Genomic DNA, 23,441 nt, shown 5'->3' on the forward strand with positions numbered 1-23,441 from the left:
AAAACAATTGAAATAGTGTCTTTGAAAACAGCAAATAAAAATTTGTCAACAGAACAAAAATTCCAGACACGAAACCAAGTGTCTGGCCCTAGTTACACAGAGTCTTCCGAATGGATTTTTAGAAACGCAGAAAAATGGTAAAATAATGGGAAAAAAATACACTAAATATCAAATGTGGAATGCAAAAATACATCTCAGTTCTAAAAGGAAAAGAAACTACAGAGAGAAATTCACAGACTCAACTACCTGACAATTAACCTTAAGATAAAAGTACAAAGTCACCATAAATTTACAAAACTATGAACAAGTGATATACAAAAAAATACATTTTAACATGAATAATGGTTAATATCTTGATAAACAAGTAAGTATGGGTTAACTTGAATGCAAAAGATAATTTAAAAAAGAAAATACAAAAAAAAAATCTTGTGAGGAAAAAATTCTAACCAAAGAAGGCATGTTCTTTTAAAAAGCCAAATATCTTTTCAACACTTGTAGAATTGGACCTTTTTAAAAAAAATTCATAACTTCTAAGAAAAATATAAATTTGGCACAATTTTTAAAAATTCTGTTTAATAAAATACCTTTTTATTTATACATTTTTTCAATGAAAATATGTTTTTCTTATCATTACAAATCAGAGCCCCAACAAGTTGGATAAGATTTTGCTTACGTACTTGGTTGCTCCGTCGTCATATGTTCCCATCAAGACTATTGTTCCATCTTGTATGGCCTTCAGAAACTCAATAAATGGTGCCACATCTGAAGAAAAAGAAAGGGTGGGGGGTTTTCTTTTTAAATGACTGAGTAACCATCAGAAATAATCCCTAGAATTAATATTATAAAATGCAAATTATTCATAAAACAAGAATTTATAATGAAAAGAAATCTAAAAGGAAGACAAATCTTACAAAGTTTAAAAACTGCCTAGTTTGTCCCTTAATATGATCCCACCATCAGCCTACAATTTTCAAGTCCTAATTTATCCTATGTCTTTTGTACTGATATCCTGAGGCTGAGGAAAATCCAACTCAGAGCCATGACTTATAAAGTGAAAGGTATCACTCAGATATGAACAACTGTGTCTATGGAAAGCCTGATTCTGAGATCTGTGGATAAACTTCAGGAGAATGGCTCATGGACTACCTGAATGTATGTAAAATTGTTTGTATGGGAACTTCTCTAGAAAGAGAATACACTGCTTTCATCCAATTCTCCAAGAGATATGTAATTTTTAAAAATATCTATAAACTCACAGATTTCAAGAATTTTCTAGATCTATCTTTTTCAATGAGCTGGGGCAAGGAATGTAGGGTATCACTAAAAGCCAAATTAATTACAGCAAATATCACAATCACATCATCTTGATATTGGTCCACAAGAACATCAAAATAAACCACTCAGTGACTAAATCACCTCACATATGGAGTTGTCTACAAGGTCAGGTTGCCTTATAGCCCCCTAACACTATTTCAAAGCTAGTTTACTTCAAATTTACTTAATTTTTTTTCTACAGAAAAGATTCCAAAGATTTTCTCTGAATATATATAATAATAATGACATTTTCAATTCAGAAAAGATGGAACAAACAAAGCAGCTAACAAATTACTCCCATTAAATGCAAAGATGGCAACAAACTGCAACTATTTAATTGGAAGACTATTTTCAGAGGAATTCACTTTCCTGTGATGAGAAGAGTGAGGACCACCAGAACTTCCTATCACACTACTGCTTCCAACAACAGCTTTCTAAAAGGCTCTCCACGTAACACATTTTGGTAAGACCAATTATGCCTTTACAATCTAAAGCTGATGGTAACATTTTAAGTTTACACAGTTTTGACAGCCATAAAATGTTCTTCACATCTTATTTGAGAAATAAATAATACACAGCATCTCATTTTATAAGAAATGCTATATAATCTGAATTGTTTGAAAATTCTCAACATAAACTTAAGGAAGCCTAACAGTATTGCCTTCTAGGGAATATATACATATAGGATGGAGAAGTGGAAACCAACTTAAAGAACTAAAAGATAAACCAGTGTTGGTCTCCCTTCCAACTTGAAGAAGAAACCCTTTCCTTTTGGGCATCGTCTTCTTCAAGCTGCCAGCTCCTTGCCTCTGTATGATGGTGTCTTTCCCATTCCTTGAATGACTTCCAAATACAAAAGGGAAAAATGTTTTTGGATTGTACTAAGTCCAGTGAATTACAAAGAAAATCTATTCCTTCTCTTGAATATTCATGTACTTTAATGGCCATACTCAAAGGTAGAACTAGGATGAATGGGATTACTATTTTTCTAAAACCTGATAGTTTATTTGTATATTTTGAAGGCTCCCACTTATATTTTTGAGGCTGAAAATTATATGTAAACAAACAGACTCAGTAAAAAAGGTTTAAATTGGTTATGGTGGTCTTTTATACATTGTTTCTAATTTCAGACAGAAAGCTCAAGGAGCCCAGGGCTTTTAATTAGTTGTCCAGTAGAAAACAGGACTCAATTTGTTGTTGTTGTTGTTTTTAAATCTTGATTTTTATATTATTTTATTCAATTACACACAACAGTTTTTCTAACAAAAATAAACTGTATACAATTTGATTATTAAAGTACAGCTGGACATTTAGTGAAAGGTTAGAGAAGCAAATGAACTAACACAAAAGGTACCATTTTTCTCTCATTAATTGGCTACATTACATTGAGGTAATTCAGTCATATTCACACGTACCTCCTCCCCACATGTCAAAATACTTAGTGTCTAACACTTCTCCTGTTTTTCCTGAAAGAGATTGAATTCAGATCAGATTATGAAATTCAAATATTCCATACATTACGAAGACAAATGATCTCATCTAATGACTGATGTGAATTCACTAGCATAGAAGAAATTATTCTGAGATCTTAAAATCTGAATTGTATATATCTGAAGGGTAGTTTTTAAACAAGACTTTCTTATTTGTTTATTTTATATTTGTCGCTTTTAGATACAGGTGACAGTAGGGTGTACTCTGACATATTATACATACTTGGGGTGCAAGCCATTACAATTTTGATCCCATTCTTGTGATTGAACATGATGTGGAGTTACACTGGTTATGTATTCATATATAAACATTGGAAAGTTATGTCTGATTCATTCTCCTGTCTTTCCTATTTCCATCCTTCTCCCTTCCCTTCATCCCCCTTTGTCTAATCCAATGAACATCTATACTTCCTCTTCCTACCCTTCCTTGTTATGGGTTTCCATCCACATATCAGAGAAAACATTCGACCTCTGGTTTTTTGGGACTGGTTTATTTCACTTAGTATGATACTCTCCAGTTCCATCCTTAAATAGGACTTTCTCATAAATATTTTATATCAAAGAGTGGCAAACATAATTCACTGTTACATACTATTTCAATTCAAAGTTAAGTATATGTGTTATCAGCTTCCCTAATTTAAATCTTTTACAACAAAGAGATAGCTACTTGAATCAGATACCCTTTTATATATTAAAGACATTTTAAAATAAAATGTGTATTTTCCCTCATTAAAATTGATTAAATAGACAGATATTAAATGTTTTACTTAAGAAAATGAAGAAAGATGCAAAAATTTACATATTGTTGTGAAATATATAAAAACTACTTTCCTATACAACAAATGCGTAAGGTGGATAGTAACCGCTACCACCTTTTATGGCTTTATGGGATACTTATGGTACCAGAGTAGAGATGATCTGCATGCATATAGCCCTTGCTTCATGGCTTGGATTTTCAGATCTAATTCTGCAACACTGAAGATGGCCAGGATTCAATGAATTTATGAGAAACTTGTAGACAATATTGAAAAACTACAATAAATTCTCAATCTTTGTTCCTTCTTCTACCTATCCAATGAATAGTCCATTATCCTTTGTCATTTTATATACCTTCATGCCTATCTCCCTATCTTCATCATAATGATAAAATATGCATCAAATTTTCATTTAACATTTAACATAATTTAACATTAGATTCACTGTTTTCTGATAATCTCAAAGAACGTTTTCCACAGAATGATCACTACTGGGATACTTTCAAGAAAACATGCTATAAATAGACACCAAGTCTCCATCTATGGTAGTTTGGGTGCAGGTAGAGGTTGAGAGAAGGTTTTCATTTCAAAAGTGGATATAATCTGATTCCTTGACACTATTTTGCATTTTACTTTTAGGTACAAGAACATCCACTGAATATATCTATAAGCTACAATAACTATTCTTACCATTTGCCAAAGCAACATTGATCCCTCTTCCAACATTATTCTTCACACCACTCATCAAACTAAAAGGGAAAAAGTCAAGACAATTTTATTGGAATTAGATACTGCACATAAACACATATCACAAAAATAAAGTCATGCAGAAAATGAATATTAAATATACTTCAACTGTTTGACTCTGAAGAATAAAAGGCCTCTACTGAGTCAAAAAAGATAGTCTAACACAAATAATTTTAAACCAATGCTCTAAATAATATTTCCCAAATAATAATGCATATTTAACAATACAGAGACTTAAACACTAGACTATTTCTTGCTGCTCTATGCCATACTATGTAATGCCATTTAAGAAAATCCTCACAGCATGTGGACATATGCATACATTCTTCACCATACTCACAGGATTGATGGGTGGGGGTGAGGGGGAACCAAACTGGACAATCTCTTTTCTACTTTCTGCAGTTCAGTGTGATATGAAGTGATGTTACCTAAATCTTTTATCACCTGAAAGCAAGAAGAGTGGAGGAGCACTCTTCCATGAATGCTTCAACTAATTGTGAATGTTCTTCTGGTAATCAGCAACATCAACTGTGCACTGCTTACACAGCTACCATATCTAACCACAGGCACCATGCGGTCTGCCTGAGATAACCAACGTGCACTGGGACCTTGCAGAACACTACACAAAAAAATGATGTGGTGAAATGGAGGGCATAGTGGCACATTTGTTTGTTACCAGTTTAGTTTGTTCAGTTAGAATTATTAAGCTACAATTTTACAGGTACTTTCCATTTTTAAAATTCAAGGTAATAGTAATATTCCCAGGAGTGTGCTGCCAAATGTTTAAGAATTGGTTTAAAGTTAGGAGAATGAAGCAGTGTTCAGATACACAAGAATATACATATGCACATGTATGCACGTGTTGATTTTTTATATCAGTAAAGTTTGTGCAACTTACAAACTTTATTGGTATAAAAAATATGCAACATACAATTTCACAAATAAAGCCTATAATACTTTACTGTAAATTCCACATAGTTAACTGAGTCTCACAGAATGTGTTAACTGATTTTCATAGAACTCACACCTGTGGTTAACTATGGTTGCAGCTGATGACTGAGTGCAGTTCTAACACAAATGTTGGATATTACTTGTGTTTATGTTAAAGATTAAAGACAGTAAAAATGAAGACTTATGTTGAAACTTCACTTGCCTCATGATGTTAGCAAGATCATACAAATATTTTTAAATATTGGAAGATGATTTCCTCTTTTGTGTTAGTCACAGTATAAGAACTACAGAAAGACACACTTTTAATTTTAATCTAACTTAACATTTTCTCTCTCCAGTTCTTAAGCGCAGACCTTGAGTCTGAAAAGTTTCTGTAAAGATTCAGAGCAATCAGTAAAAAAGCTATACAAAGAGATGCACTCAAAACTGATATGAATAAAGATTTTAAAAAACATTCACAAAGTTCTTAGGAAGGCTATATAAAATAGAAACAAATACAATAAAAATAACAAAATGCCATATTTGAGCCCTCACATATCAATAATTATAATAAATGGAAGTATTTTAAATTTATCAAATAAAGACAGAAATTGGCAGAGTGGGTTAAAAAAGGACCTAACTGTACCTTGTCTCTAAGAAATTCACTTAAGTATAAAGAAAGTGGTAGTGAAGTATAATGAAAAGAAAGAGTAAAACTCAATAATAAAAAGACAACCCAATTTAAAAATGGACAAGGAGCTGGAGTGGAAATTTCATTGTAGAAGATACACAAATAGGCAATAAGCACATGAAAAGATCATCATGCATCTCATCCTAAAGGAGTCACAGATCAAAACCACAATGAGAGACTACTTCATACCTATTAGGATGGTGGTAATCAGAAAGTTAGGTGATAGTAAGTACTGGCAAATATGTGGAAAATTGGAACCCTCATCCACTACTACTGCTAAGGTAAACTATTGCAGACACTTTGATAAACAATCTGGCAGTTCCTAAATAGTTAAGTTACCATTTGAACCAAAATCCACTCCAGTATACACATAAAAGATGGAAGTATGTCCATACAAAAACTAGTATACAAATTTATAGGAACATGATTCATTATAGCCAAAGAGGAAATAATTCAAAGTCTATTGGGTAAACACTGTGTTATATCTAGACAATGGACTATTAACCAGCCATAAAACAAAGGACTGGTCAAGTAACAACATGGATCAATCTTGAAAACATTATGCTAAGTGAAGGAGTTAATTATAACTGACCACATACAATACCATTTATATGAAATATTCAAAATAAGCAAATCTATAGAGAAAGTAAACAAATGCTTATTTGGGCATTAGGGTGGGGGAGCAGGGCAGGATGAGAACATAGGAGGAGGGCAACAGCTAAAGGGTACAGTTTCTTTTTACTTTATAAAAATGTTCCAAATTGGAAGAGGTTGAACACAGCTATGAATTAAAATAAAAACTACTGACTGTACATTTGAAGTGAGTGTAATATCAGGTATATGAATTAAATCTGAGAATTGCTTAAACTAGTCTTAATACACACAAAAAAGGTTTATGCTTTATTATATTACTATTGGCTCAATTGTACAAAATAGGAGGGAAGTTTCCTAATGTATTTGCTGCATTCCTTTTAGAAATACACTGGATACATAAATTCTATATTAATAATAAGAAGTAGACATGAGGGCTGGAGTTGTGGCTCAGTGGTAGCGTGCTTTCCTTGCATGTGTGGGGCGCTGGGATCGAGCCTCAGCATCACATAAGTAAATAAAATAATGAAAACTACTAAAAAAAATAGATACAACTAAGTTGTTTGATTAGTGATTAAATGCTACAGTGACATTTTCAAGTACAAATCACATCAGAGAGACTGTTGTAGTTAAACCCATCAGAAAGCAAAAAAAAAATTAAGGTGATGTAGAAGCACAATGGCACAGGCCTCCCACAAGAGGGCAGCAGCTTATCAATTTTTAAAAAATGAATTCTAATGGAAAATCTGAATCAAAAGCACTGAAGATTCAAAATGTATAATGGTTAGTTACTGCTACTAACAGAAGTTGAAATATTCTCTTTTACACCTCATGAATGTCTGTACCACTCACACCTCCAGGAAAAAAACGTAAAGGAAATGATTAGATCAATATCATACATCTGACAGTTTCTAGCTATTACTTAAAGTTGGAACTGTGTTTGGCAAACTTAGTTGAAAGGCCAAATCCATTCAGCTTGTTTTTTGTTTTGTTTTGACTTGACTTACTACTTGTGGGCATAGAGTGATTTTTTAGATTTTTAAATGGTGACATTTTAAATTATTATATAAGTATCTACATAATAATGATTTTACTTCTTGGCCCTCACAGCCAAAAATACTATATAGTTTCTTGTTAAAACACACACACACACACACACACACACACACACCCCTCCTATATATTTTGTACCAAATATTAAGATTATAAGAAGTAAAGTTGGGCTGGGGATGTGGCTCAAGCGGTAGCACGCTCGCCTGGCATGCGTGCGGCCCGGGTTCGATCCTCAGCACCACATACAAACAAAGATGTTGTGTCCACCGTAAACTAAAAAATAAATATTAAAAAATTCTCTCTCTCTCTCTCTCAAAAAAATTTAAAAAGAGAAGTATTTTCACTAATAACTTCATACAAACTGAAATCAGACAAGTATGCTTTAGATGAAAATTTTATAGGTTGAACAAGAGTTCAATTGGTTCTCCAACATGAACGGGAACAAAACCTGCAAATCCTGTTTTGTGTGACGCCTGAGGTTTACACTCAGAGTTTTCTAACTAATGAGGCATTTAAAATACATCGTAATCTCCAGAACATTACCTTGCCTTTACTTGTCCTTAATATCATGACTTTTTACTTGTCCTTAACACCATCCTAATCATAATTGCCACATTTTATCTTTATCAGAGTTTCTTAAGCTTAGCCCTGATGATACTGGAGGCCAAATCATTGTTGTTGAGGAGCTAATTTGTTCACTGAAAAATGTGTAATAGCATCTAAGTCTGCAGGTAACACTTCTACTGCTGTGATAACCTCAAATGACAATGTCACCCAAATCACCCCTGGTGAACCACATTGATATGGAAGAGTATTCACTAAAGTGAGTTTGTGTGTATTAAAAGCAGGTGCAAGAAAATACTAAAATTTCTACTTATGTATTTTTATTATCTACTTACACATTTCAGAAGTTGTACAAGCAAAAAGGCTCATAACCAATTGGCAGGCAGTATCAAAGAGCTGGCAGCAATTAGCAATGGCCTCCCATTGTTCTATTCTACTTCTTACATCATTTTATATAACAACCAGATCATTTTTTCAATGTAAATGAAATCATAACACACCAATGTTTGAAAAACGTTTAACACTTCTCAAGACACTCAGGAAAAAAAAAAAAATCTCAGTCCTTTACCTTCATTGCCTACAAGTTACAATGGTTAAAGCTCTCTAGAGCTTTCCCATTTCAGGGCCTTTGAGCAAGCTTACCCTGCTGTCTAGAATGCACTTCTCCACTCTTCATCTGGCCATCTTCCTTCTCATCCCTGGTTGTCAGACTATACATTGTTCCCCAAGCCTCACACCAAAGTTGGACACCTCATCTTGCTCACTCCATCAGTACTGACCACATCCTGCTGCCTGCATAGCTGGTGTCTCAATTTAGGATCACTGACTTGAGTTTACTTTGTAAGTATTTGTCACCCCAACCAGACTGTAAATTCCATGATAGGAAGATTATGCTTGAGTACTTTCTGAATAAATGAATGAATGATGCTTAGAAAATTCAGTCTTATTTAAACTTAAATTTTTTTAAGTTTTTAATATAAAAATAGAAAATACTGGACAAAGCACTGGACAACTTGGTCCTTGCAGTGTGTCTACTAGGGATCCCTCACCAACTATTCAATTACTCAGCCCCTCAATGGGGAATCACTTCATGACCTGAGACCTAGCTATAAAATCCCATCAACTATTTAATCTCTCTTGGGAATGGCAGAATGATTCTTGAAATGTGGTGGATTGGTGGTCAGCCTCAATTTTATGGTTAAAGAAACTGAAATAAAGTACAAATTCTACATGACATGCCCACCATGCTTGAACCAAATTCTCTGGCTTCAAGCCCAGTACTATTTCACAGGCTCCAATGCCCACAAACTTTTCTTTTCGACCTATACAATCTGGAGATAGAAAACCTGCTAGTCAAAGAGTTTGATCTCTTTTTATTTGTTATTAAACTTACTTGCTTGAAATGGACGGAGTAGGTGCCCAAAGATAATTTGTGGGCTAACTGTTCCAAAAGAAAATTCTCCTATTGTTTAGAATCAAGCTGGGGTCTCTTTAGTCAAACAAGGTACAAAGGGATTAGAAATGTTTAAAAACACCTAGGAACTTCAAAATCCCAAAGTGCTTTATTACATATCAGTAAAACAGGAGTAGCATAACGAGAAATCAAGGACAATGGACTAACAATGGATCACCATTAGCATGAGGGAAAAGAAAGGAAGTGAGCAGAGACTTTAAAGATCATCTGGTTCAAGCCCTTAATTTTGCAATAAAAGTATTCCATGAGATTAAATAATCTTTTGCTCAATACAAAAGGGGCTAGAATAAAAAATAGCTTTTATATTAAAGAGACAAAGAGTTGGGAGGATCTGCTTAACTTGGGTAGTTTCCTTTTTAATCTACATCACCTTGCTCTTTATTCTACAAAATCAAGTGTCACACTTACTATTTTATATAAAGTTCAAAAAAGTTCATATAACTAGTTTTCCAGGCAATCAGATTAAAAGCAACAACTAAAAGTGGGATTTGCAATACAGAGGCACAGACTTAAATTATATGCGATAGCTGACACTGAAGTAGGATACTGTAGCATCTACAAACCAACACAGGAAACCATTCAGCTCAGTGGCAATTTATGCAACTACGGACCTGTGGTTATCACTGGATCATTTCCCACTTCAACAAGCAGCACTCAATTAAAATGAAAGGTGCTGGTTTGTAAGATAAAGTATTCATTATCCAGAGCAATGCTGTCGACTGAACTTTGCCACGATGGAAATCTATCTGGGATGTTCAATTCAGCAGCCACAAGCCACGCATGGCCATTGAGCACTTGAAATGTGACAACTGTTACTGAGGAAATAAGCTTTAAATTAATTTAAACGAATTAATTTTCTCTCTGGTATTTAAGAGAAAAGAGACACACTTGTTAGGTGGCTACTGAATGGGACAATGCAGATCTAGAGAATACACTCAAAGAAAATCCCTTGTCTCTACACAAAACTGGATAAATGCTGTGTTCTTAGTCATTCTCTAACATACAATTCAGTAAATGCATGGGGGAATCAATTATATAATAATTGAAATAACTTTCCTTTAGAAGAAGCATGCCCAGTTTATTTTCAGAAGATTTATTCAACTCAGGTCTGTAATTTAATACATAGCACTCTTTAGAGCTTCAAAGAACACATACTTACACATTGTCTTCCAGGCAGATTTTGGGTCCCACCACATTGGCTGCTCCACTTGCCATTTTAAAAGCAAAATGTTTCTCAGGGCAAGCTTTTGAGATACCACATTTATATCTGGGAGGCTTCGTAGCTTTGGGGGAGAAAATTGGATTTTTTTTCTTTAAGAAAATAAGTTAGAGACTGTTTTCTGTTTTTTTTTTTTAATCTCAACCCAGAACAGACATTATGTAAAACATCAAAATATACAAAACTGAAAAAATATGTTAGCCCTCTCTCACCCCAGAGGGCTTTGAAGAACTTCAACCCAAACACCACCATAACCCAAAACCTCCTGGGAAACAAGCTAACACCTGACATACATGGATCAAGTAACATGATCTTGACAAGTGTAGATGTATTTCATCTAATTTTTCTTGACTTTATCTTTAAATTTCAGGATGTGGGAAGATATGAATTGCTACTTTCCATAGATGCATAAAAACCTTCTGAGTCATTAAAGTTACATTCAGTTACCTCCAGGATCACTAAAAAAACTTAATGTCTGACTTTCTACCCACATACTAGAGTTTGAAACTAGGATTCCTTTACTACTCCATTGCCTTTAGATCTTATAATTCTGGAAATGAGAAGCACTGATGGAACAAAATGTTCATTATGAATAAATACCAAGAATATTCAGCTTTCTAGGCAAATGGAATCCTCATAACTTTAAAAACCAACTTCTAAATCAGTTTCTATTCACACTTAAGTACTGACATTGCTTAAATATAAGCTCTCATATGCTTTAAGACAGAGTAAGCCATTTGTAAAATATTGAGATGAAATACTTACAACGTGCAGCTGTGTCCAATGCTGACCTTGCTAAGGGGGAAAAAAAAGTCATCTTTATTAGAAAGAATAAGCCTACCAGCAAGTATCCACTTTTTTAAGCAGGGTAGAGCTTCTAATAGGCCTATAAAAATGTCTGAATGAGAGTGCTCAGAACACAACAAATAAAATGTGAATATCATATCAGAAAAAGAGATTAATAACTTTACACTATACAATTTATTACAAACATTTATGTAGATGTATCATGGAGGGTCAAGTTTTATTACTGATAGAACATTCTATGTTTTAATCTTTACATTGTATTTTTAATTTTAGTTATTACAACTTTAAAGTGCAAATAGCAAGTTACTCTATAAACTTATTTTTAAGTACTGGGTAAATATGATGTTTAAAAGTTGTTACTGCTATTTGGTATTTAGTATATAAGCATATAAAATTCCAGAGAATGTACATAATCCTGTCTTAGTGGAAGTGCATGGCAGTGGTAGGAACTTTTATTTCTTCAAGATACAAATGCATTGGGTATAATAAGAAAAAATTAAGGTTATCACTAAGAGTTTCATAATTTACCAGATCAAGAAAACCAGAAGGTTAAATCTTAACTCCAATCCAGTAGATATTATTCTGGCTATCCATCATAATTACATAGAGAACTTTCTAGAAGCACCAACATCTGATCACAGCTCAGGAAATTATAACTTAGATCATCAAAGTACTGTGGACAGCCACTTCCTGATTTGGCTAATAAGTATGCAGTGTGATAAATGTTAGCCAGCTGTCTGACTATAAATAGTGACTTAGTTTTTACTTCTGTACTATTTTAGATAATTGTGAATTTCCTGTAAGCTCAATATTCAAAATGGGGAACAGAAAGTCAAAGCTGAAAGATAGGATCTAAAATAATAAGAATGAAAATGACCATGTAAGTTAAGTGAAGCCTCATTGATTCAAGAGAATACTCAGTAGAATATTGTTCATCATTAAAATCATAGATAATACAAAAATGTGGAAACAGTTTAATGAATGGAATAAAACAAAACAAACTTCACCCATAGCATGACTTTAAATACTAAAAATATTCATGTGATAAAAACAGAGCCTTAAAGGAATCAGAAAAATGTTGGTAAATTAGGGTGCTGGGATTTCTGGAGCTCATTCTTTCAATTTTCTTAAATTATGTCATTTTTTTTCCTTTGATTTTAATCAGGAAAAATAAGATATCTAGGCCAATGTTTACTTCATAAATGAAAAAACTTAAACTCAGGATGTGATAAGCAGCAAAAGGGTAAGAATTCTCAACTTCACTTTGTCCTAAATAAACAGGTGTCTTTCAGGTCAAGTGTTAGGATTCTTTAAGAGGAAGCTCTTTTGAAGTCAGGGATTTAGGGCTGGGCGGTGGCTCAGAGGCACAGGAGTTGCCTAGTGTGTACAGGCCCTGGGTTCAATCCCCCAAACCACAAAACAAACAAAAAACCAGGAATCTAACAAAAATTGGGTCCTAATTAGAATAAGATGTATTCCATGCTTCTATAATTATGTCAAAACGGATTTGACTGTCCAGTATACCTAAAAAGAACCAATAAAACAACAACAAAAACAAAACAGTAATCTGGTTACTCAACTTATGGTAATAGGTCAGAACAGGGTTAACTTGGCTCATTGATTTGATCACCTATGTTTTAAAGATACAGGAACTGATGAGTTTACTGATTTTATTTGTTGTAGGTTAAAATAAGTTTTAACTTATTTTAAAATAAGAGCTAGTTTTTAAAACAATCTTTCATCTAATACCCAAACTCATACTGTACCACCTCTGAAAATAGGAATTTCTGAGCTCTTGTTCTTGTGATTATATACACTAAAATTGCCAGGCCCTGGAAGCCAGGAGAGGGAACCTTTACAGCAATCCTCTGGCTATCTATAGGGTGTAGACTGCACAGACAGGGAGTCAGCAAGGACAGTGCTGAAGCATTCCAGGTAAGGACAGTCACCCAAAGACAGCAAAAGCAGATTCAGAGCAACTAAGAAAACAATAGTGACAGGACTTGGGAATGGACCATGCAGGAGAGAGGAAAAGGGAGGAGTCAAGGATCTAGCTCAGGAGCTGGCTTAAAAAGCATTCATTCATTCATTCATTCATTCTTATGAGCCAATGAACAAAAATACCGTCTCTGTACTCAAGTTGTTTATAATTTAGGGATGAGGATGCAGCTCAGTGAAAAGAGTGTTTGCCTAACACAGAGAGGACCTGGGTTCAGAAAATAGTACCACAAAAAGAAGATGCTTATAATCTAATTAGGACATGGGGGGAGGGTGAGGAATCAATGATGAATTCAGTGTTGGATCTGTTAATTTTAAGATATGTTATGATATGAACCAATTAGGATATAAGCCTATTTTATGTGCCCAAATTTTGTTCCTTTTATTGCTGAGTAAAATTTCAATTTATGGACATGCAATGATTTATTCATTTATTTGCCAGTTATTGCCCCTTTTGGTTGCTTATGATGTATGGCTTTCTGACCAGAACTGCTTTGAAAATGCATTGACATGTTTTATGTGGAAATATGTTAGTTTCTCTTAAATAACACCTTAAAGCGGGAATGCTGAGCTTGAATAAAACTGAATTTTTAATTTCACAGAAAGTCACCAAGGCATTTCCAAAGTGGCTATACCATTTTATATTTCTGCTAGGTGATATATGAGAATTTCAGTTACTCCATATCCTCACCAACACTTGATATATTTGGAATTTAAAATTTTGGTTTTTCTAGTGTTATAGTGATGTATCTTACAGAAAGATACACTCACATGGTTTTAGTTTGAATTTCCTTAATCTCTAATTAATTTTCATTCATATATTATCTTTGGGGAAAGCTTATAAAAGCATTCTATATATTTTTAAGTAAAAGGTTTTGGTTTTTTTCCTCATTAAAAAAAGAAGAAAAAGAAAAGAAGATACTTGGAGAGAATCCAAGTACAACAGCATGAAGGCTAGCTGTAAACAGGCCTGGGATTAAGATATAAAATGGAAAATTGGCAAACAGATGAGGTCATCCCGAGAGAGGATTTGAAAAGACACAGGGAGAGCCTCCTATCTTATCAATAAGCAAATATTGATTAGAGCACAGGAACCTTAAAAATGTGGAGTGGCCGAGGAAAGAGAAGCAGAAGGAAAATCAGGGATGGCTCATCAAAGCAGTCAAATTAGTTTGTATATACAATATAAGATGTAAAACCAGTAGCTGCTATTCAATTAAAAAAAAAAAAAAACTTTACTGGAATATAATTTAAGGAAAATAACTTTGTTAGTCATTAGGTTTTTAATGAAACAACCTGACCTCCATTTAATGTATAAGGGGACAGACAGGATGCTTAAGATGACAAAAATGCTTGTGAAAGAATTTTCTTTCCAGATGAAAGCTCATTTTTATCCACGACTCATCAAAACTAAAAGCACTCTACCATGCTTGTTCTAAGCATGTTAGCTCCTGGAGCCAAACAGGTAAGTTATTTTTTGTAAATAAAAGGGTATTGTCCAAGATAGGTTACAGGCACAATATACAAACACATAAATCCCTGCGCTTAGCAACTTTCATTTCAAACCACCTGACAATTCTACACTTAATCTTTCAACACAGACTCTGAAAGCTAGAAGATCCTGGAATAACATATTTCAAACACTGAAAGAAAATGGGTTCCAACCAAGAATTGTGTATCCAGCGAAATTAAGCTTCAGGATGGAGGATGAAATTAAAACCTTCCACGATAAACAAAAGTTTAAAGAATTTGCAGCTAGAAAACCATCTCTTCAAAACATCCTCGCCAAAGCATTACAGGAAGAGGAAATGGAAAATAACAATGAAAACCAACAGTGGGAGGTAGGACAGTAAAGGGGGGGGGGTAATCAAAGAGGAAAACAAACCATGTTTAGTAACAGAAATAAACAAATATGGCTGGAAGAACAACCCATATCTCAATAATAACCCTAAATGTTAATGGCTTAAACTCACCAATTAAGAGACACAGGCTAGTAGAATGGATCACAAACAAGACCCAACAATATGCTGCCTACAGGAGACGCATTTGATAGGAAAGGACATACATAGGCTGAAGGTGAAAGGTTGGGAAAAATCATATCACTCATATGGACTTCGGAAACAAGCAGGAGTGTCCATACTCATATCAAATAAAATAGATTTCAAGCCAAAGTTAATCAAAAGGGATAAAGAGGGACACTACATACTGCTTAAGGGAACCATACACCAACAAGACATAACAATCATAAATATTTATGCCCCAAACAATGGTGCAGCTATATTCGTCAAACAAACTCTTCTCAAGTTCAAGAGTCTAATAGACCACCATACCATAATCATGGGAGACTTCAACACACCTCTCTCGCCACTGGACAGATCTTCCAAACAAAAGTTGAATAAGGAAACTATAGAACTCAATAACACTATTAATAACCTAGACCTAATTGACATATATAGAATATACCACCCAACATCAAGCAGTTACACTTTTTTCTCAGCAGCACATGGATCCTTCTCAAAAATAGATCATATATTATGTCACAGGGCAACTCTTAGACAATATAAAGGAGTAGAGATAATACCATGCATCTTATCTGATCATAATGGAATGAAACTGAAAATCAACGATAAAAGAAGGAAGGAAAAAGCATACATCACTTGGAGAATGAACAATAGGTTACTGAACGATCAATGGGTTATAGAAGACATCAAGAAGGAAATCAAAAAATTCTTAGAGATAAATGAAAACACAGACACAACATATCGGAATCTATGGGACACATTGAAAGCAGTTCTAAGAGGAAAATTCATTGCTTGGAGTTCATTCCTTAAAAAAAGAAAAAACCAACAAATAAATGATCTCATACTTCATCTCAAAATCCTGGAAAATGAAGAGCAAAACAACAGCAAAAGAAGTAGAAGGCAAGAAATAATTAAAATCAGAGCTGAAATTAATGAAATCGAAACAAAAGAAACAATTGAAAAAATTGACAAAACTAAAAGTTGGTTCTTTGAAAAAATAAACAAAATCGACAGACCCTTAGCGATGCTAGCGAAGAGAAGAAGAGAGAGAACTCAAATTACTAGCATACGGGATGAAAAAGGCAATATCACAACAGACACTTCAGAAATACAGAAGATAATCAAAAACTATTTTGAATCCTTATACTCCAATAAATTAGAAGATAGTGAAGGCATAGATAAATTTCTTAAGTCATATGATCTGCCCAGATTGAGTCAGGAGGATATAGAAAACCTAAACAGACCAATATCAATTGAGGAAATAGAAGAAACCATAAAAAGACTACCAACTAAGAAAAGCCCAGGTCCAGATGGGTATACAGCAGAATTTTACAAAACCTTTAAAGAAGAACTAATACCAATACTTTTCAAGCTACTTCAGGAAATAGAAAAGGAGGGTGAACTTCCAAATTCATTCTATGAGGCCAACATCACCCTGATACCTAAACCAGACAAAGACACTTCAAAGAAAGAAAACTACAGACCAATATCTCTAATGAACCTAGATGCAAAAATCCTCAATAAAATTCTGGCGAATCGGATACAAAAACATATCAAAAAAATTGTACACCATGATCAAGTAGGATTCATCCCTGGGATGCAAGGCTGGTTCAATATACGGAAATCAATAAATGTTATTCACCACATCAATAGACTTAAAAATAAGAACCATATGATCATCTCGATAGATGCGGAAAAAGCATTTGACAAAGTACAGCATCCCTTTATGTTCAAAACTCTAGAAAAACTAGGGATAACAGGAACATACCTCAATATTGTAAAAGCAATCTATGCTAAGCCTCAGGCTAGCATCATTCTGAATGGAGAAAAACTGAAGGCATTCCCTCTAAAATCTGGAACTAGACAGGGATGCCCTCTCTCTCCACTTCTGTTCAACATAGTTCTCGAAACACTGGCCAGAGCAATTAGACAGACGAAAGAAATTAAAGGCATAAAAATAGGAAAAGAAGAACTTAAATTATCACTATTTGCAGATGATATGATTCTATACCTAGCAGACCCAAAAGGCTCTACAAAGAAACTATTAGAGCTAATAAATGAATTCAGCAAAGTGGCAGGATATAAAATCAACACACATAAATCAAAGGCATTCCTGTATATCAGCGACAAATCCTCTGAATTGGAAATGAGGACAACCACTCCATTCAAAATATCTTCAAAAAAAATAAAATACTTGGGAATCAACCTAACAAAAGAGGTGAAAGACTTATACAATGAAAACTACAGAACCCTAAAGAGAGAAATAGAAGAAGATCTTAGAAGATGGAAAAATATACCCTGTTCATGGATAGGCAGAACTAACATCATCAAAATGGCGATATTACCAAAAGTTCTCTATAGGTTTAATGCAATGCCAATCAAAATCCCATCGGCATTTCTTGTAGAAATAGAGAAAGCAATCATGAAATTCATATGGAAAAATAAAAGACCCAGAATAGCAAAAACAATGCTAAGCAGGAAGTGTGAATCAGGCGGTATAGCGATACCAGACTTCAAACTATACTACAGAGCAATAGTAACAAAAACAGCATGGTACTGGTACCAAAACAGGCGGGTGGACCAATGGTACAGAATAGAGGACACAGAAACCAATCCACAAAACTACAACTATCTTATATTTGATAAAGGGGCTAAAAGCATGCAATGGAGGAAGGATAGCATCTTCAACAAATGGTGCTGGGAAAACTGGAAATCCATATGCAACAAAATGAAACTGAATCCCTTTTTCTCGCCATGCACAAAAGTGAATTCAAAATGGATCAAGGAGCTTGATATCAAATCAGAGACGCGCCGTCTGATAGAAGAAAAAGTTGGCTACGATCTACAGTCGGTGGGGTCGGGCTCCAAATTCCTCAATAGGACACCCATAGCACAAAAGTTAATAACTAGAATCAACAAATGGGACTTACTCAAACTAAAAAGTTTTTTCTCAGCAAAAGAAACAATAAGAGAGGTAAATAGGGAGCCTACACCCTGGGAACAAATCTTTACTCCTCACACTTCAGATAGAGCCCTAATATCCAGAGTATACAAAGAACTCAAAAAATTAGACAATAAGAAAACAAACAACCCAATCAACAAATGGGCCAAGGACCTGAACAGACACTTCTCAGAGGAGGACATACAGTCAATCAACAAGTACATGAAAAAATGCTCAACATCTCTAGCTGTCAGAGAAATGCAAATCAAAACCACCCTAAGATACCATCTCACTCCAGTAAGATTGGCAGCCATTAGGAAGTCAAACAACAACAAGTGCTGGCGAGGATGTGGGGAAAAGGGTACACTTGTACATTGCTGGTGGGACTGCAGATTGGTGCAGCCAATTTGGAAAGCAGTATGGAGATTTCTTGGAAAGCTGGGAATGGAGCCACCATTTGACCCAGCTATTCCCCTTCTTGGTCTATTCCCTAAAGACCTAAAAAGAGCATGCTACAGGGACACTGCTACATCGATGTTCATAGCAGCACAGTTCACAATAGCAAGACTGTGGAACCAACCTAGATGCCCTTCAATAGACGAATGGATAAAAAAAATGTGGCATTTATACACAATGGAGTATTACTCTGCATTAAAAAATGACAAAATCATAGAATTTACAGGGAAATGGATGGCATTAGAGCAGATTATGCTAAGTGAAGCTAGCCAATCCCTAAAAAACAAATGCCAAATGTCTTCTTTGATATAAGGAGAGTAACTAAGAACAGTGTAGGGACGAAGAACAGGAGAAGAAGATTAACATTTAACAGGGATGAGAGGTGGGAGGGAAAGGGAGAGAGAAGGGAAATTGCATGGTAATGGAAGGAGACCCTCAGGGTTATACAGTGGAGGAGGTAGAGAGAGAGGAGGGGAGGGGAGGGGAGAGGTGGGGAGGGGGGAGGGTGGAGGATGGGAAAGGCAGTGGAGCACAACAGACACTAGTATGGCAATTTGTAAATCAATGGATGTGTAACTGATGTGATTCTGCAATCTGTGTATGGGGTGAAGGTGGGAGTTCATAACCCACTTGAATCAAAGTGTGGAATATGATATGTCAAGAAATTTGTAATGTTTTGAACAACCCACAATAAAAAATTAAAAAAAAAAAAAAAAAACTCAAATCAAAATGATGTATAGAAACTATCAAGTAAGTTAGAGAAGTTGGAAAAAAATGGAAAACTCACCAAAAAAAGGTGCTTAAGATACAGATTACAGAAACAATCTCAATACTGGGCTAAACTCATTAATCTTTAATAAATGAAGTTACATGCTAAACAAATGACAAAGATAACATATATCCATCTTGGCTACAATAGCCTGAATGAGAATTAAAATTAAACCCCACAAGTTGAATTTTCATCAATTCAACTGACTAAAATCCAATAAGGTTTTACAGATACAATGTACAACCTCAGTTATGATATTAAAATAAACATCTGCCCTCAGAGTACCTAAATCACATAGGTAAAATACAATAAAGTCTTGCAGATTCTTAACGTCAAGAAAAATCAAAATGAAAAGAAGAGACAACTAAGTTAAAGTACTGTGTTTTTCATAACTGTGTTTTTGATTACCAGTGATTGCCCAACTAATGCAGCTCTACATGAATCCCACATGGGAAATATTCTTTCTTCTCACAGAAAAGTCAGAATGCTCAGTGTTTACATTTATTTTCACTCAATCAACATTATTATCTGCAGGGCCCAGTCCTAGATGCTGCATTAGGCAACAAGATATTATTGCCCTCATGATCTAGTCTCTGTTGGGGGAAGACAAGACATATGAAAAAGAAAAAAATTTAAAAAAATTCTATAACATTAAGACAGAATAAAATGATTAACAAAATAATGTATACTACATGATTAGAACAAACAATTCAAAAAAGGAGCAATACATTCTAATAAGTAAAGAGGGGGCACTGATGTAAAAGTAAGAAAGATTAACAGATGATGGGGAAAGGAGAAAAGCATGCAGAGTACAGAATCAGCATAAGCAAAGGCTGATATATAGAAGGACAGGATACGTTCTATGTCCTAGCAAGTGAGACACAAGGGGTGGGGAGGAGTGGACAGCAGGTCAGAAGGCAGGTTGGGGCTTTGACTGTCATCCTGAGCAGAAACTTTGCAGTTTTCCTCCAAGAACTGCAAGTTCTAAAGGTTCATGAGTTTTGAGAAAATGACTCTGGCTACAGTATTGAGGCAGGCAGATAGTAAAGACAAGAAAGAGACGTGGAGACATTACTTACTATGTCTATAAAAATAATTCACACTAGAGAGAAAAATCACAACTAGGGAAGAGGTTTGGGAGGGGAGGGGGGAGGGGGGGAGGTGGGGTGGAAAGTGGATGGGGGAGAGTGGGGGGGTGGGGAGTGGGTGAGGGGAGGGGGGGGGTGGAGACAGCCACAGCCGGGGAATCACCAATTACATGTGTATGATGATTGTGCCACACTATGGCCACCCAGCCCTCTCTTCACTTCTTTGAAAACAGTGGGCCTTTCCCCAAATGGCCTATTTGTACCATTGGTCCTCTGCCTCCCTTCTCTCAAGGATCCTCCTTTTCTTGTCTGTTCAATGTCTTTTCACTGATTTGTCATTTACCCAATTTTCGCTCAAAGCCTATACAAAGTTGTTTACTTAAAAAAAAAAAAAAAAAGGCACATGCAACTCGCTTCCACATCAAGCTACCATCCCATCATCATCTTCCTATACCATCAACATTTTTAGCAAAGTTGGTTACACACTGCCTCTGGAGCAACAATCAACAAGTCCTCAGAGCCTTCAATGTTGTTCCTGCCCTTCATTTGATTGAAAGCACTGTGCTCTCGAAGATCACAAGTAAAACAAAGACTCAAATACTTTGTAATAAGCACTTGAAGCAGGATCCTGGGTACTTCATTTTCAGATAAATGCCAAGAGTTGTAAAACAGGTTCAGGAAGAAAATAATCAGTATATTAAAAAGAAATTACTGAAAGGGAGGATTCCATTACTTGAAAAGATGAAAATGTGTAAGAAGGTGGTCTGAAGAACCAGGAGTGCAATTTAATTGTCTGAGAGATCAAAGATAGAGGAGAACTCCAGCAGACAGAAGTAAGGACAGGGTATTGAAATTACCTGGGAGGACAAAAGGCAGAATTCAATGAATACAAAGAAGCACTTGTAAGTAGTCATGGTAAGAAAATGTTTGCACAGACATTGAGGAGTATATGTCAGAACTGTCTTCAGCTTGGATACTCAGTATGTGGTCCATGCACAAGAATCTGGGCGTCATCTGGCAGCTTGTTAGAAATGCAGAATCTCAGGCCACATCCCAGATACAGATCAGTATTTTCTGGAAGTTCTTTTGACATGAAAGCTTGAGAAGTACTGGCATAGAGAATCTTAGATTAGATGCAAGAGAGTCTTTGGACTCCTTTCAATTTATGGAAAGCAAAAATCACTAGTCCAAAGATCTCACAGTGGTTCTCATTCAATTCTACCTAATAGACCAAAATACTGTTTGCAGGTTTCACTGTCTCATTTTCCATGCTTATTTTTTTAATATCTTAAACACCACCACAGCCAAAGCTTAGTCAATATAAGTACAAGGATCTACAAAGGGTATAAACAGCTTCTCTAACTTCAAATGATAAAGACCTGTGGTCTCCAGAAAAGGTTACAGAATTAATTTTATATAAGGCCATAGTTAAACATAAACAATTACTTCCCACTTAAATATGTAAGCATTAAGCTCCATTCTTTAAACTCATAATAAAATATTTACAAAACAGAAACACATTTGGTACTTAGTTCAAAAAGATATGAAATATATAAATAAAATACTATGAAATAAAAGTGGTTCCTGAGCAAACATTTCAAATTTCTTTCAAAAACTTAAGGATTTTGTTAAACACTGGATTAAGGTACCTTTTGCTGATTACATTTACAATATAGAAACATTAAATGAATGAGTAAAAGAAAACACCACATAAGGAAAAATAAGGGTAGGAAAGCAGGACAAGTTTTTATGACCAACACCTAAAATGCATTAATACGGCTCATAATCACTCAGTAACTGAGGGCGAGATTTGGGTCCAAGTTTTCTAGCAGCCAACTCAAACAGAAACAATCTAAGCTTAGGGATGTTATTTATCTTCTAAAATGTACATTCAGAAGCCATGATTATTGCCTGAAAGCATGCATAAAATAAGCTTATTAAATATGTTCAAAATGTTGAAGATTCATGCTCATATTGAATTAATTCTAAGACCTATTATGTATTTTAGAATATGTTACTGAATCACATTTACTGATAAAATAATTCCTTTCCTAGATAGAATAATTCCTTTCCTAGATACACTCAACAGCAGTAACTCAATATTGAAAACTGATAAAACTTCTGATACCCATATCAAAAATTTGGTTTAAGAAAGGAAAGAAACAAAACTTACCAAAGAGATTTCCTAAACTTGTATCCATTTTTATTTCAAATACTTGAGATATAACATAAAATGTCAGTAAAAACACTGCCACGGCTACTACCAACTTTGCAGCACCTAGACAAAAGGCAGAAATGATCAGCATTAGTTGATGAACCCACAAAACTTTTGTTATACATTTCTATGAAAAATGTAAGTTTCTTAAAAAAAATTTAAAACTAATAAGCTTCTACTTTTTATCTACTAAATTTTAATTTTACTTGAGTTACAATAAAAGTTGTACTAACAATCCCATCAAGATAAAAAATGTTCCTGATCAAAGAATTCTTGAATTAGTTATCAATCCCAAGATAGGATTGGTTGAACAATCTG

At 34.7% G+C, this 23,441-nt stretch overlaps 1 protein-coding gene across 2 annotated transcripts in view; it reads right to left on the reverse strand.

Annotated features, from left to right (window-relative positions):
* Nucleotides 1-23,441, reverse strand: part of Fam3c (FAM3 metabolism regulating signaling molecule C) — a 48,648-nt gene that overhangs the window by 8,550 nt on the left and 16,657 nt on the right. For both annotated transcript variants that reach the window (XM_027926506.2, XM_071612809.1), the window contains exons 3-8: nt 23,082-23,186; nt 11,594-11,623; nt 10,769-10,892; nt 4,250-4,308; nt 2,730-2,780; nt 678-762 (exon numbers count right to left, since the gene is read on the reverse strand). In XM_027926506.2, the coding sequence (XP_027782307.1) occupies nt 678-762; nt 2,730-2,780; nt 4,250-4,308; nt 10,769-10,892; nt 11,594-11,623; nt 23,082-23,186 (454 nt within the window). The remainder of the gene's footprint in view (nt 1-677; nt 763-2,729; nt 2,781-4,249; nt 4,309-10,768; nt 10,893-11,593; nt 11,624-23,081; nt 23,187-23,441) is intronic.

This window comes from Marmota flaviventris, chromosome 1 (genome assembly GCF_047511675.1).
Source record: "Marmota flaviventris isolate mMarFla1 chromosome 1, mMarFla1.hap1, whole genome shotgun sequence".
Taxonomy (NCBI): Eukaryota; Metazoa; Chordata; class Mammalia; order Rodentia; family Sciuridae; genus Marmota; species Marmota flaviventris.